The sequence below is a fragment of the Danio rerio genome, chromosome 5 (genome assembly GCF_049306965.1).
Source record: "Danio rerio strain Tuebingen ecotype United States chromosome 5, GRCz12tu, whole genome shotgun sequence".
Lineage (NCBI taxonomy): Eukaryota > Metazoa > Chordata > Actinopteri > Cypriniformes > Danionidae > Danio > Danio rerio.
In genome coordinates this window covers 20,067,332-20,082,221 of record NC_133180.1, presented here as the reverse complement: position 1 = coordinate 20,082,221, position 14,890 = coordinate 20,067,332, and the positions used below count along the sequence as shown (strand labels likewise).

The 14,890-nt window shown below is 34.5% G+C and overlaps 1 protein-coding gene across 20 annotated transcripts in view; it reads right to left on the bottom strand.

The window, feature by feature from the left end:
* The window catches only part of acacb (acetyl-CoA carboxylase beta), a 54,239-nt gene that overhangs the window by 29,146 nt on the left and 10,203 nt on the right, over nucleotides 1-14,890 (bottom strand). For 12 of the 20 annotated variants that reach the window (XM_073952055.1, XM_073952057.1, XM_073952060.1 and 9 more), the window contains 20 exons: nucleotides 11,369-11,501; nucleotides 11,135-11,273; nucleotides 10,852-10,961; nucleotides 10,687-10,768; nucleotides 10,169-10,267; nucleotides 9,976-10,085; nucleotides 8,540-8,650; nucleotides 8,243-8,452; nucleotides 7,639-7,809; nucleotides 7,387-7,548; nucleotides 6,599-6,762; nucleotides 6,328-6,478; nucleotides 6,088-6,191; nucleotides 3,517-3,598; nucleotides 3,283-3,428; nucleotides 3,047-3,197; nucleotides 2,759-2,893; nucleotides 1,215-1,361; nucleotides 944-1,132; nucleotides 43-143 (listed from right to left, as the gene is read on the bottom strand). In XM_073952055.1, the coding sequence (XP_073808156.1) occupies nucleotides 43-143; nucleotides 944-1,132; nucleotides 1,215-1,361; nucleotides 2,759-2,893; nucleotides 3,047-3,197; nucleotides 3,283-3,428; nucleotides 3,517-3,598; nucleotides 6,088-6,191; nucleotides 6,328-6,478; nucleotides 6,599-6,762; nucleotides 7,387-7,548; nucleotides 7,639-7,809; nucleotides 8,243-8,452; nucleotides 8,540-8,650; nucleotides 9,976-10,085; nucleotides 10,169-10,267; nucleotides 10,687-10,768; nucleotides 10,852-10,961; nucleotides 11,135-11,273; nucleotides 11,369-11,501 (2,697 nt within the window). Of the gene's footprint in view, nucleotides 1-42; nucleotides 144-943; nucleotides 1,133-1,214; nucleotides 1,362-2,758; nucleotides 2,894-3,046; nucleotides 3,198-3,282; nucleotides 3,429-3,516; nucleotides 3,599-6,087; nucleotides 6,192-6,327; nucleotides 6,479-6,598; nucleotides 6,763-7,386; nucleotides 7,549-7,638; nucleotides 7,810-8,242; nucleotides 8,453-8,539; nucleotides 8,651-9,975; nucleotides 10,086-10,168; nucleotides 10,268-10,686; nucleotides 10,769-10,851; nucleotides 10,962-11,134; nucleotides 11,274-11,368; nucleotides 11,502-14,053; nucleotides 14,174-14,658; nucleotides 14,889-14,890 lie in introns of those variants that run through there. The other 8 variants (XM_073952066.1, XM_073952068.1, XM_073952070.1 and 5 more) reach the window with 2 other exon arrangements.

Sequence of the window (14,890 nt, the reverse complement as noted above, 5' to 3'; positions counted from 1 at the left end):
CTTCAGTTTATCAGGCAGAGCGAGTCATCAGGCAGTTCTCACCTTTGCACCAATTGCACAATGCTCTGGGTGTTCATGAAGAAAATTTCCCGGTCTGCTTTCCTTTGAAGTGTGGCAGCATGGCTATCAAGTATATTTGCTATCTGAAAAAGTGATTGAAAACTTTTTTTTTTTTTGCATCCACATATTACTTACTATATTTATATATATATGCTAATTTTTGTAGTGTTAGCCTGGGGCCACTGAAAGCCTATGTCCCATCATGCAAATCAACATCCAAAGTCACGCCTCCTGAACGAATGTAAATAGCATGCCATTTTCTGTCTAAGCCAAGTCTATGAATGTGTCTATGGAGTCATCTTTTCTGCGCAAACAGTGTGCACAGAGGTATTCAAGTACATATTTTGACAGGCAGGTAGAACAGCTTATTGTTGATTGGACCAATTGTTTTTATTGGACTTTTCTTGGTCGTACACCTTCCGCAGAATATTAGAACAGATACAAAAACATTTGGACCACTTAATTTAATGATTTCTATCAGGATGTGAAGAGACTTTCAACCAGCATAATAAAAACGGGTTCACTTATTGCACCTTTAACTAAATTACAATCTTAATTAGTGACAATAGTGAAATCTGAAGGTTATAAATATAGATAAAATCATATGATTTTTATGAATGAATATGGGTAAAAGATGAGATGTCCCATAAGTGATCAAACTGAAATGTTTGATATATAGGCTAAATGACATTTTAGTGTGTGTCTTCTGTAAACCATGACAAAATATGATACAGGACACATTCTAAGGTATGAAAAACACCTAAACTCTTTTTATTTGATGACTGAAAAAACCTTTGTCTTTGACCTTATACTGCATGTAATGCCGTCTACAGATATGAGCACAATCTATGTTCCAGAGAAGCACATTCATTTTATAACTCACCCTTTGGCTGGGGAACTGACAGAGCACAGAGGTAATGTTACTGGCGTACTGTGCCATGACCTTTCGAATTGCCTTCTCCACAGTAACTGGAATTCGCCCTGCCACGCTGGTCATGATCTCCTGCAGTTCAAGTAGAGGCAGAGACGGATCCCGAAGCGTCTTCATCAGCGTGTCGACCCAGTTCTTCAACTGTGAAGACACATGGATAGTTAGATGAATGAACGTGATTTTTATGCAGCCTTGTGTTGCATCAGTGGATCGGTGTTCTCACTTTCTGACTAAAATATGGCTCTGGCAGACAATATCCATCCATAATTTTCACCAGGTTCTCCAGAACATTGTGGAACACCTGGTGAAGCCTCTCTCCTACCATGGGTAATGGCTCCTGAGCTGGTAATGGCTCTGTGTTTGGTTTCACCTATAGAAATAGAAACAAAAGCTACATAAATAAAGATGGATTGAACTGAATTTACCTGTTGGAGACACATAATTGATCTCATCACAGAACGCAAAATTAATCAGTAAGTAGGAAAAACTGCAGCCACAAAAGGTCAACAAAATATGCACAAAACATATTAGAAATTAATAGTATTGCATTAAGTCTGAGATTAAATGGCATCTGCAAAACAAATTGGCAGCACACATTTTAATTATTATTATTATTATTATTATTATTATTTTAAACAGTTCAAGATCAAATTATTTGGACTCCAGTAAAATTTGAATGATTTTTTAAAAATGTTTCCCAATCACTTTAGTATAAATATGTCATTATTCTTTTTTATTCCAGCCAAACTAAAATAAATAAGACTTTCACCAGAAGAAAAATGTTATAAAATGTCATTGATCTGTTAAACAGCACTTTTTCACAGCAGGGCTGATAATTTTATCTTAAACTTTATCTAAGCTCCAGGGGCTGATTTAGCAATTTAGGGGCCATAAGCAAACTCCAGCCATGGGGCCCAAGTCCTGAAAAGCACTCTTTCTACTTTTATTTAATGTTTAATTATTTTGCTGTTGTTAAATACCACTCAATCTTCTTTTCTATGTTTTAGCTTAATGCAATCTCTACATTTTAAATGATTAGCTTTCTTAAAGTGAATTTACGACTAAAAATAATATATAAATTTGTAATAAATCTGACTGCTGTACTGCTCAATGATTGTGGGTGGTGGATATTTTATTTTAGAATATTATTATTACACAAAATTACATTATTATCATGATATTATATTTTAGTGTGTATTAAATAATATTTAATTATGATAAAAATGGATTTGTTTGACACTGACTTTACAAAATGTGATAGAAAATGATGCTATCTATAGTATAATTTATACTTCTAGATATTTATTGGTGGCCCTAATCGGCCACTTATCTCGCTGGTTAAATACGCCCCTGCTAAGCTATACTCCACTGAAAACCAAAACACCTACGTGTTGCTTATGTTTTTTATTGTTTTATTTAAGTTTTTACACATATTGCTTTGATCTTATATCATACTCACACCTTATGAAAATTTACCATGGTTTTACTACAAAAAAATGTGCACAACATGGATTATGTTTTTAAACCATGGTAACCACAAACAACCGTAGTTGCTTAATTAACCATAATTTAGTAATTGTTGTTCAATTGTGGTTCTATTCACAGCACTAAAAACAATGTTTACTACTGTACATTATAAAGCAATAAGTGAAGTCAAAGCTGTAAGTGTAGTCAAAAATGTTAACACTTTCCTAAGACTCTTAAAAAACAGTAAGTGGACTTCTTCACATACTTCATCTTGTGAAAAAGAATGCTAAATGAAGTCACCTGATGAATACAGCTGGGGTCATCCAGGTCCATTAGGGCCACTATACAGCCAGGCTCCAATACTGTTCCTGGTCTTTTTAAAAAGCGAATACAACCAGAATGCTGGACATGCAGGGTCATCACCATCTTCATCACCTTAAAAAAAAGCAAAAAGAAAACAACCACTCTAACAAGTCAGTAAAATTGTTACATCCTCAGCAGTTACATGATATACAACCAAATAAATCTTGTAAAATAAAAAAAACAGCTTAATTAAAAAGTAAAATACTTTGCTTCAATCGTTCTTACCTCAATTTCAGCATAAGGCTGGGAAGCCGAAACATGTGAACCATCAGTGACTACATACTGCAAAAGCTTGCCAGCAGAGGGCGAACGGAGCACCGTAGGGTCTCGCTCCTTCTCAAACACGCACGTTTTATTGCCCACTGTGACACGGTACCTGCAAATCAAATGACAGAAACCAAATAACTGTTAGCTGGTTCAAAAAAAAAAAAGTACATTGTGATATATTGTGCCTCACTAACCTATCAATCTCCTCCTTCATGTAGGTTGTGTAGCTGCTGCCGCCATAGGAAAGCAGTAGACCACCATCACTGAGCCTATGGACATCAACTTCTATATCGGAGTCATTCATTATGATAACATATGTCGTAGGTGACTGACGGGCTACCTATACCATAGACACAAACAAACACATTTAAGTCTGATAATAAAGAGCAATAGCTTAAGCAAAGTAGTTTTATATAGTGTTAAAATACCTTCAGGCAGTATTTGACGCCATCATAGATCAGATCAACATTAACTGTGTTGACCAAACTAGCAGCCGGCAACACCTGACCCCTGAAACATCCAGAAATCAATTAAAGTGTAGTTAAATAGAGTGGTTTCAATTGGCTTTCACACTGCAGCTAAATTCAGCTTTCAGCTCTCTTTTTAGTTCTTAAACTTGATACTTAAAATTTAATAACTATATATTATATTTTTAATACAAAAAAACTTTGATATTTTTATCAGGTACAAACTCTAAATATATTTTCTACCTACTTTAAAAAAGGCATTAGACAAACAGCAACTCATCATAGTCTTAAGTCATTCTCAAGAACACTTGATCATTTATAACCAACACTCTCTTACTCTATCCTCAGATTATATTATCTGATCTTCTGATAAAAACACAAAATATTACTTATAGTGCCTGATTACGCCTGCCTGGTCCATGTATTTTCAAGTGATGAACAAGCCAATTTTTGTTTTTAACAAGCAAATTAAACAAGGCTTTGTGGAATAAACATGCTGTATTTAATTATTTCACATGATTGTGTGGTGTGTTGCACTTCTGTGACAAGTTTGCACACTGGCTTGTTGATCTTTTTTAAGCAATTTTTAAGGTGTCCAGATGGATTTAAAATAATCTGCAACATTACATTTAATACAACATCAAATTTTCAGTGTTCTAGGAGATCCTTTACATTTTATCGGTATTCAGAACAGAACAAAATGGAAATCAGGAAATGTAGCCCAACATACATCTTGAAAGCTATAAACTTCAAGCCAAAACAAATTTATTATTAGAGCAAAACGCAAGCATCATAACTTATTCAACATACAAATTACTTCATAATAGATTAAAAAAATCAGCTACAATGCACATATTATTTAGACTAAAAAAGGGTTTGTACTTCACTCTTGTTTCAGTAAAACATTGTCACAAGCGCACAAGATATGCTTCAGCATGGTTACTGTGCTATAAATTAAACATTTAAATTACTCCATTTTTGAGATAGAAACGAGTAAGAATTGTAAAGGGTTCATATTAATTAGTCTTTAATATATACTAAATAAAATATTGTGCTTTTGTAATCAAATTAAAATATAATAATTTATTTCAGAATCTCTTTTAATTCTGCCATTTGAAATTAATTTAACATTCACATTTATTTGGTTAGTGGTTAATGACTTCTCAAAAATCAAATTAAATGAAAATTAAAAGAAAAATAAATGATAAATTCCAAACTATCATCTGTGGTGTTGCCATTGCATTAGTGTTGTTATATTTGTCTATGTTTAACACAAGGCCACATTTTTTTTTTTTTTTGCAAACATTTTGCGAGTAAAATCTACATGTGGTTTCAACAACCAGATGCACTGGACATGTCCAGTTTTGTCTGGAATGCATTCCAGACCACCTCCTAATGCGGTTTAAACTAACTGCTTTATATCCATCTCAGATGCTTTTTTGGAGGGTACTTGACGTTTTCACAAATCAGCTATCGCTATTCAATTAGAAAAAAAATTGGGGTGTTGACAGCCCTATATATGCACACAAATGTTTTGCACTTTTTGCAGTTTTGTTGTTGTTGCTTTGATCACTTGTATTGTGTTATAATCTGCAAAATAATTAAATGTATATGTAAATGTAAATCAACTGTTTTCAACTAATTTCTTAGACAAATCTACAAAAGAATCTCGAAAGCTCAAGTAGTGACAATTCCACTTACAAAAATTCGAAATAGTTTTTGCGAATAACATTACAATTATGGTTACAATTATCGGACATCCTTTTCCTAGACTGCAGCTCTGCACAAGAAATTTGGCTAGAGGAGAAATGGTCATGCCCAACTGAGCCTGGTTTCTCTCAAGTTTTTTTCTTTCCTTCACTTTTGCAAATTGGTGAAGTTTGTTCCTCGCTGCCGTCACCACTGGCTTCCATTGTTCGGAACTTGTGAAGCTGCACATCGATAGATTGCTCTTCAGTGTTTGGCCTCTCAGCAGCGAAAATTAAACCACACTGAACTGAACTAAACTGAACTTAAACTTTGAAAACTGGACTGACACTGCTTCAATTCACTAGAACTTCTATGTTAAGCTGCTTTGACACAAACTACATTGTAAAAGCGCTATAGAAATAAAGATGAATTGAATTGAATTTACATTTTCTCGGTATTCAACACAGAACAAAATAGAAATCAGGAAATGTAGCCCAAGTATCTGCAATTTTAAAACAAAATTGTATGTAAAATTATTAATAACAGATTTATAATGGAATTGTTATCAACAACATACATTGTGAAAGCTATGAACCTCAAACATCTTATATGACAAATTATTTCATTATAGTTTAAAATATCAGCTACAATGCACATATTATGTAGACTAAAGAACACTTTATAGTGCACTTGTGCTTCAGCTTTTCCCAACACAAACATATTTGATAATTCATTTGAATTATAACTCATAAACATCATATGGTAACTTGATAATTTATAAACATCATATGGTAATTTGATAATTCATATACATTATATGGTAATGTTTTAACAGCTACTAACCTTTCCAGTGAATGCAGGAAGTCAGACATGCTTTCTCTAAAACTTGCATCAGCCACTTGTAGAGCTCCGCATACCACACCTAACATAGTATCTGGCCTCTCTGCCTAAGTGAAACATACAATAAAACATCATCAAACAAGCATCAGTTTTCTTTCAATGGATTCATATGACCCAGGCAGAAACAGAACTTTGTTCATAGAGAAATTTTGGGACAGATTTGTTCCCACAACTGACTCATACCTGCACTTTATCAGCAATAAGGTGATCCAGCCAACCAGTATCAATGTCATTGTTTCTGAAACTTTCTGTTTCCAGCAGTTTTATAAGGTACTCCACTGTTGTCCTGAAGTCTCCTCTGATTGACAGCTCCTTCATGGCTACCACCATGTTCCTTTAGGTCATAAGAAGAAAGGCTCAATTCACACCATAAAAAGAAAGCTCTGTGTAATATTTTTTTATAAAGGGCACATTGGATAAAAAGGCGCAAAGCTTCAATTGCCTAGAGACTCACGAGATGGCCTCTTCTCGGTTCTCGCCCCAGGAGAAACAGTGTCCAAACTGAGAGTCTGCAAACTCATGTAGGCCTCCAGTTGCACCTACACTAAAGTAGCCCCATACATTCTTACTGCTACGGAAGTTCAGCTCCTGAACTGTACCTGAGCTTGGTTTAAAGCCCTTATGAGGACAAAAAAAGATAAATAAAATAAGCAGTCTTCTAATATAACTTCAATAATAATAAAAAAATATATATAAATATCATTAAACATGCACCAATAATGCTGCTTTAAATAATCAGCGTAGAGACGTAATCACAGAAATACGTTTACATGACACAAGCTAAACTCTGCATATATAAATATATTCAAAATTATAGTTTGCTAAAAACATTTAAGACGAGTCAATGAATCTATCTGTCAAATTTTATTTATAAAACACTTTTAAAACAGCCAAAGTGAACAAAAATCTGTACAGAAGACTAAAACTCAACATAAAATACAATTTAAAAATGTATAAATACAAAAAAATATTAATAAATAAATGAATAAATAGAAATTAATTAATACAAAAATTACTTCATTTATTAATACAAAAATAAATAAATAAAAAAGTTTTTTCAGTCTTCAACAAGGCTGTATTCACTTTAAAAACAGCTCAGCTGCTTAATATATTTCATATCAAATTAAACCATCGTAAGTTTTTTTTTAGGATTTTTTGATCAGCATTTTTAATAGGCTTTTTTACACCACTCATTTTCATTCTTGAATACTCTTATGTCTTAAACCTAGATTAAAATCTCACCTCATCCGGGTTTTCACTGGTGATGCGTGCAGCTATGACGTGTCCCCGTGGACAGGGCATGCATTCTGGAGATTCAAAGTTAATAGTTGTGTCTCCCCATGGAGCTTCACCAAACAGGACACGGATATCCTTAATTCTGTAAAGAGGAATCCCCATCGCTATCTACAGAGACAGAATGAAGGCAGCATGCAGTATGGTCAGCATTTAACAATTATAGACATGTTGTTAACACCTCTACTGTATCCTCCTGACCTGTAGCTGTGCTGCAGGAAGGTTGACGTCAGCAATCATCTCCGTACAAGGATGCTCCACCTGAAGTCGAGGATTCAGCTCCAGGAAGTGGAAACTTCCATCCTCAGAAAACAGGTATTCCACCGTACCAGCGCTCACATAGCCCACCATTTTAGCCAGACGAACTGCATACTGACACAGAGAGCACAATATAAACTGTGCATGCCAAATCTTGCTCTGCCTTTTAACACCATTTTTAAATGATAGCTGAATTATTATTTTTTTTTATTATTTACTCAATCTGCTTACATTTTAATACAAAGAATATAATTTTAAATAGATTTACAAATCAATATTTAGAGTGATGCAAAACAAAAGCATCAACTTAATATCAACAGAGGGCATTCTAACATTTGCAACATTTCAACAACAACTGCTCTTGAATTTAATAGCTGCTATCAGATCCTTGACTATAAATGTCATTTTATACCACTGCACATCACCTATTAACCACTTTTTGCTTTATGGACAAATGGTGCAACCTAATCAAGTCTCTAAAGGTGATTTACAAAAGATCATACAAAAGTCAGCAAAGTCAGAAACTATTCAAATACTTTTGTCTTACCTGCTCCATTTGCTCAAAAGTGATGGTGGAGGCAATGCTGGCAGGAGCTTCTTCTATGATCTTCTGGTGACGGCGCTGGATAGAACAGTCTCTGCCAAACAGAGAGATGGCATTGCCATATTGGTCGGCCAAGATCTGCACCTCCAGGTGGCGTGCGTGTTCGGCTAGTTGCATTATGAAGATGGGTGAACCTGGCACCTCAGCCTGCACCTGTAGCACAGAACATAGACAGCATGCTGTGAATATATATCAAAGTAAAACATTACTGTAAAATATGTATGGTATTGTATACTGTACCTGTCTGAAAAGGCTAGGAAAGTCTTCAGAACTTTCAACTTTTCTTATGCCTTTACCTCCACCTCCCTCTGATGCTTTGATGACCACAGGGTAGCCAATCTTTTCTGCACTCTAAATGTAATAAAAACATGAACATTTCCTGCTTGTTATCAAACTATTTCATAACTGTAACAAGAGGCAATTCAATCATAACTTAATGTTAAAACAGCTATCAGAACATTATTTATCAATATGTGGCTCTTTTTGGATTCTCGGAAGTTAAGGAAATAAAAGTGTAAAACAGGAAATACGTTGAGATCATTGTTTTTGTTTCATCCATCAAAATGGTGTGGAAACAGCTTTAGGTTTTTACATATTACCCCAATTTTGCCTGGCATGTTAAACTGCATTATGAAGTGTCCATGTGTGCCAGTAAAGCATCTTCATGGTAGACATAAACTTAAAATAAAATAATGAATCTAAACAAAATTTTCCACAAACTTTTTGGAATATTTCTGGGTTTTTAATAATGTATTTACATTATGATAGAACACATAAAATACTCAATGGTCAAATAACCTAATTCTGCTAAATAAGGTGGCAATGCATGTAGTCATTTAAACTATTTACCCATCCTCCTTGAGGTCATAAACAGCTTATAAGAACCACAAAGTGCTTTAAAATGTGCATTTTATTCAATGTTTGATGTAATCTCAACCAAAATATAAAGAGAATGGGGCATAGAGCAGCTTACCCCTTTAAAAACAACAACCAATAGAGTTTTGTATGATGTGCTTTGGGTATAAGGTGGTGTGAAAAAAACAATGATCCAATTAGCTTGAAGTGACAGATTGCAAGCTTTGTAAATTTTAGATCTCTTAAATGGAAAGTTGTCACTGTTTTGGAGCACACTGGTTTATGGATAGTCTTAAAACTAACATGCTGATACTAACGTCTAAAAAACTTTATTTTAATTTCATGGGACAGTTAACTAAGTCTTTTATAAAGCTCAAATAACTACAAAATAAACCCGTTTGGGAGTTGTCAGCATATTGGTATGGACGTAAAACAAGCTTATTAGCTGGGCTTCCAAACAAATGTAAACAAATCTTTTCAAAGTTTACAAAAAATAAGGAAAAATCCTAAATGCATTTTATTAGGTTAGGTTTCATTAGGGCGTTAGAGTGGCTACCTGTAGTATTGGTAACCTAGTAACTAACAATTAACAAGATAACAATAATGGAGACAGGATAGTCACATGTGTGGAATGTCCGACTGAGTCTTTAATAGGAAATTGCAATTCCACTTCCCATTACTTGCAAGTCAAAAACCACCTCAATCGAGAGAAAAAAAATATTTGAAATTTGCCATTTCCATCACTAATTTCTCATATGATACTTCAAAATGTGCATTAACACAAGGTAACGGAACTATATTAATTCTGTAGTGAAACCCACCGCTAGTCCCTCGTCCACATCTTTAACACAACCCTGCACGTATAGTTCAGGAGGAACGCTGATCAAACGACCCTGCCTCTGCTCTTCTTCTGCCCATTCAACACTCAGACCTGAAAAAAGACCAAGAGCAAGAGATGAAGGCATCACAATGAGAGCTTAAGGAACAGCTCATGACATGAACCGTGTTTCCCACCAGTTCCACTCCAGGGCAACGTGGGAATGCCTGCGCTCTGAGCTACGATTGAAGATGCCACTTTATCTCCTAATGCCCACATGGCTTTACTGGACGGTCCTGAAAAAGACAACTCCATTAACATCTTTTATCCTCAATTCCATACAGAAATCTTACATATCACAATATATACAACTCACATATAAGACATACAAGTTCATATTTGGATTGCACATATAGATTTACAAATATGTACATATAGTATAAAAAATGAGCTAAAATATATGATTATAATTATATTATACATTTAAGGCCCAAATTATTTACATCCCTGGCAAATTCTCACTTAAATGTAAATAAAATCGGAGAATTTTTTTTTGTACACCGTCTTATTATTTTTTGGGAGAAGCCAGTCTCATTTCTGGTCAAACAAAAACTATATATTCATTTTTATATGGCTTCTTGTATGACCATTTATCCATTTATTTCTGCATTGGACTAGTCAGGCTAAGTTGTTTATTAGATTAAAGATGAAATACCTAGAAAACATATCCCTGATTTATGAAGGAGCTCTGGTAGTTTGGGGTTCTCAGATGCATGTCCCCATCCAGCCCACACAGCCTTATAACAAAAAAAATTATTATCAGCAACAATGGAAAATACACATCTAATACCAAGACAAGATAATAATGGACACACTGTACCTGCACTGGTATCCTTTTTGCAATATCCACAATCATCTCAACATTGGCATAGTTGTTGTTATTTGGACCCCCTGGTACTGGCACATAGTGATCAGCCATTTTAATGTATTCTAAAGAAAAACACAATGAACTTTAGACATGGATTCTAATATGTAGAAATATTATTTACATAAAAAATAAATAAAGCTATACAGCAGACACATAATGTATATATATAATACAAAAAGAGCACAATAAAACAGATGGTTTCAGGCTGAACCATCTTTTTTTTTTTTCTGATAACCTGCATTGGCTTTCAAGTCTTCGGGTGTGACCATCACCACAAAGCGAATGGTTCTCTCATTACGAAACATTTCATAGGACCAGCGGCGAATTGACCGCATGCACTTAACTGCAGCAATGCCATTATTTGCAATCAGCACCTAGAGAGCATAAGAGAAATGATTACATCAGAAAACATATTTATTAAAGATCTACAGTTGTGTATGAAGGAGTTAAATGATAAACATAAACAAACCTTATCTATAATGCGGTTTCCTCCAAAGCGAGTGACAAACTCCGCTGGAGAGGCAACGGTGAAATCTCTATGCACCTCCATCTTCCTGTGTTCTTTGCCCTTTTTCAGCAGGTGGGGGCCTGACATGCTAGGCCTACAAGCAAAAAATATATATACATATTAATTACTTAAACATGCTGAATCTCAAACTGGTTCAAATAGCTAAAAGCATAAAGGCTACATGAATGTGAATGTAAGATGTGGAACTTGCTGAAACAATAGTGCAAGTAAGCTATGATGGGAAATATTAATAATCAAAAGAAGAATGAATTTAAATGTTCAAAAACAAACATAAAAGGTAAAAAATCCATCAAATTAGCGGGACTTCTAGGAGTGAACCTGATCCGTCCATGTAAACAGTTTTTCCTCAACTGATTTGTCCTCTGTACTCTGTCAAGTGTGCTCTAAAATAAATGCTCACACGAGCAATTCAGCCAATCACAGCTTTGCGTGTTATCATAAAGACTGCAGCCAGTGCTGACTAAGTCTTAAATAAACCCTGAACTGTTAATCTAACTTTACACTTCAAGTCATAAACCATTGTTTTAATGCAAATGCTTCTACTGTAAAAGGTGGAACGAAGACATCAAACATGACACATTTAGCTTACTAAATTGTCATTACAATATATCAAGGTGATATTTAAACTTATAACCTGCAGGCTCAAGCTTGATTTCGTTTCTGCAGTCATGAGTGGAAACACAACTCTAAAATGATGACTACAGTTTTTGATTTAGATGTGTCTCAAGATAAGCATATGAACGATACTTGAATGATTACACATTCAATTACAATTCCTATTGTAATGATTTAATTGTAATCTCAATGCAACCAGCCTGATTTTACAAGATAAAGTAAAAAAAAAAAATACTAATTCATACAATCAAGTTTCAAATTAACAATAATATATTTAACTGAAAAGTCATATTCATTGTTTTTTAAAAATCTAATTTTATCACATTAAACCTGAGCATTGGCAGATCCCAAAGTAATGCAAACCGTAATGAATCCATTCAGGCCAAAGAAACTATTTTGGTGATCAGATTTGGGCGGATGAAACTACAGTGTCCGAACAGGTTCTTTCACCTATGTATCTACCTCATTTACATGTTAACTGGGATGACACTGTGCAAATTAGACTCTAACAGACTCTTCTTGTAGACGTCTTAAATATCACTGTTTGACTGCAAAACAACCAACATGTCCTCAATAAAGAATTCTGCTTGTAGTGAGTCTACTGGTTCAGAATTAGCCACTAAAGTAAAATGCTGCTAGATAGAGTGCATGCATCACCATGATAAGACATACTGGCCATGTTTACGTGGATATAGATATCAAAAAACAAATCTGTGTGCGTCTTACCATTTAAGGTCAATACCCTGTTAAAGAGACTCGAATATGTGATCACATGGTGACACAGAGAGGAGCCATTCTGTGAGACCTCGTTGTTTGCGTGTGTTTCAGTGTAAGCAACAAACATGAAATTTCACTTGATTGCTCTTAATAGCAAGCATGTTATGCACTTATGTTCTCTCAACGATTGCCTTTTTGTTTAAAAAAAAACAAAAACATACAAGAATTCAGATGCAAGCACTTTTCTTCTAAAAAAGATAGAAAGCACTTTTCATTTGTTTAGTTTATAAAACAGGATATATATATATATATATATATATATATATATATATATATATATATATATATATATATATATATATATATATATATATATATATATATATATATCTAGATTAATAAATAAAGAGTACTTTATTTAAAATAGAATATTGCAATGATATGTATGATAGTCCTAATTATTTGGGTTTCTATAGTAAACAAAACATTAATAATTTTTATAAATGCATTTAGTTATCACATATATAATGCAATCTAAGGAAATTAGATATTTGCTTTCTAAACATATTGCATGTAATTGTCTTTTTAATTATGAAAATCCACCAAAAAAAACGTATATGTGATAACAAGGAATATAAACATGCACAATTAAATCTAACATGGAAATACAAACATAGTTACCTATGCATTGTGCATCAAAGAGTCAATAGATTTTTATAATGCTTCTGACTTATGCGCTCAATGCTAGTGGTTCAGAGTTTATTTCTACACATCCTATTTTGTGCAATTACATTAAACTTTTATTATCTTTGTTTGAGAATCCTGATAAGAATGAGACGCTCTGAGACCTAACATCCATTTTCAATTATCTAGCATTTTACCATCTCACGAACAGTAAACAGCAGTACTACTGTTATCTAAAGAACTGGACGAGGCATCAGGAGAACTTTCAAACATAGCTATTATTTCCCCACTAATGTGTTCTCTGTTCTCAGAACTTATGCAAGTGTATACCTCAGAAAGAAGCATGCTAACAAGATCAGGTTACATTACGTAACACTTCATGCACAATCTGAACAATGCTGCTCATTTTTGGGAAAAACTGCAAAAAAAAAGTTGTGCATTCCGAACTCTGTTCTATATGCACTTCAGATAAACACACGCCGCTGTGTCATGCTACACTGCTAGGAATAACAACACAAACCCCACCCCTTTTTATACTTTCAGTCTACTCTCTCTTGTCAAGAACATACTGTTCACTCTTGAAGAACAAAATGAATGGCTGGTACAAACCGTTTGAGGCACTGAAACCAGTTGAGCGTTTCTCCTCCTTCTGTGTCCATGGCGAAGTGTCAGGTGAAAATTCAGCAGATGAAAACACAACATCTAACCTAGTGTTTTATGTTCCCTCCCTTTTCCTCTTTTGCTCTCTCTAACTTTCACATCCCCTCCCCCATATCAATGAGAACCTCACTGCACAACCACGCTTAAGATAAACATGCGAAAAGCCTTGTAAGGGTGTTCATTGGTTTTAGTTTCTCCCCCAAAAAATGACATACAAAATTCCATTCAAACTCTAATAAACTACTAACTTTGATTCAGAATGCTTAATCTCTGCAAACAAACTGAAAATATAGCCATATTATGTCTATGCTTTTAAAAAAAAGTGTTGTTAATTGTAGTTTGCAAAGCTGCCAAACACAGCAACCTGTAATTTTTACACACACACACACACACACACACACACACACACACACACACACACACACACACACACACACACACACACAAACAAACACAAACACAAACACAAACACAAACACTCAACAAAAAAAAATCCATGTTGACAAGCTCAACCAAAACAATCCAAATGTCACCCCCCAAAAAAGTGACCTTACCTTTCGGCCTGTAAGGTTTCACTTCCATTGCTAGAACAACAAAATGTGTGTGTTCTGCTCTGGATTGTCAGCCTTTATCCACTGGACAACAACATCTTACGGGTTACAAACCAAGAGCCAGAGGCCGCATGAAAACATCTTGACATAACTCATCCCAAAATACACTGACACTGGAAACAATCTGGATAGATGCATCTGCAGTGAAACGCAATGGGAATGACTTTGAAAGTGA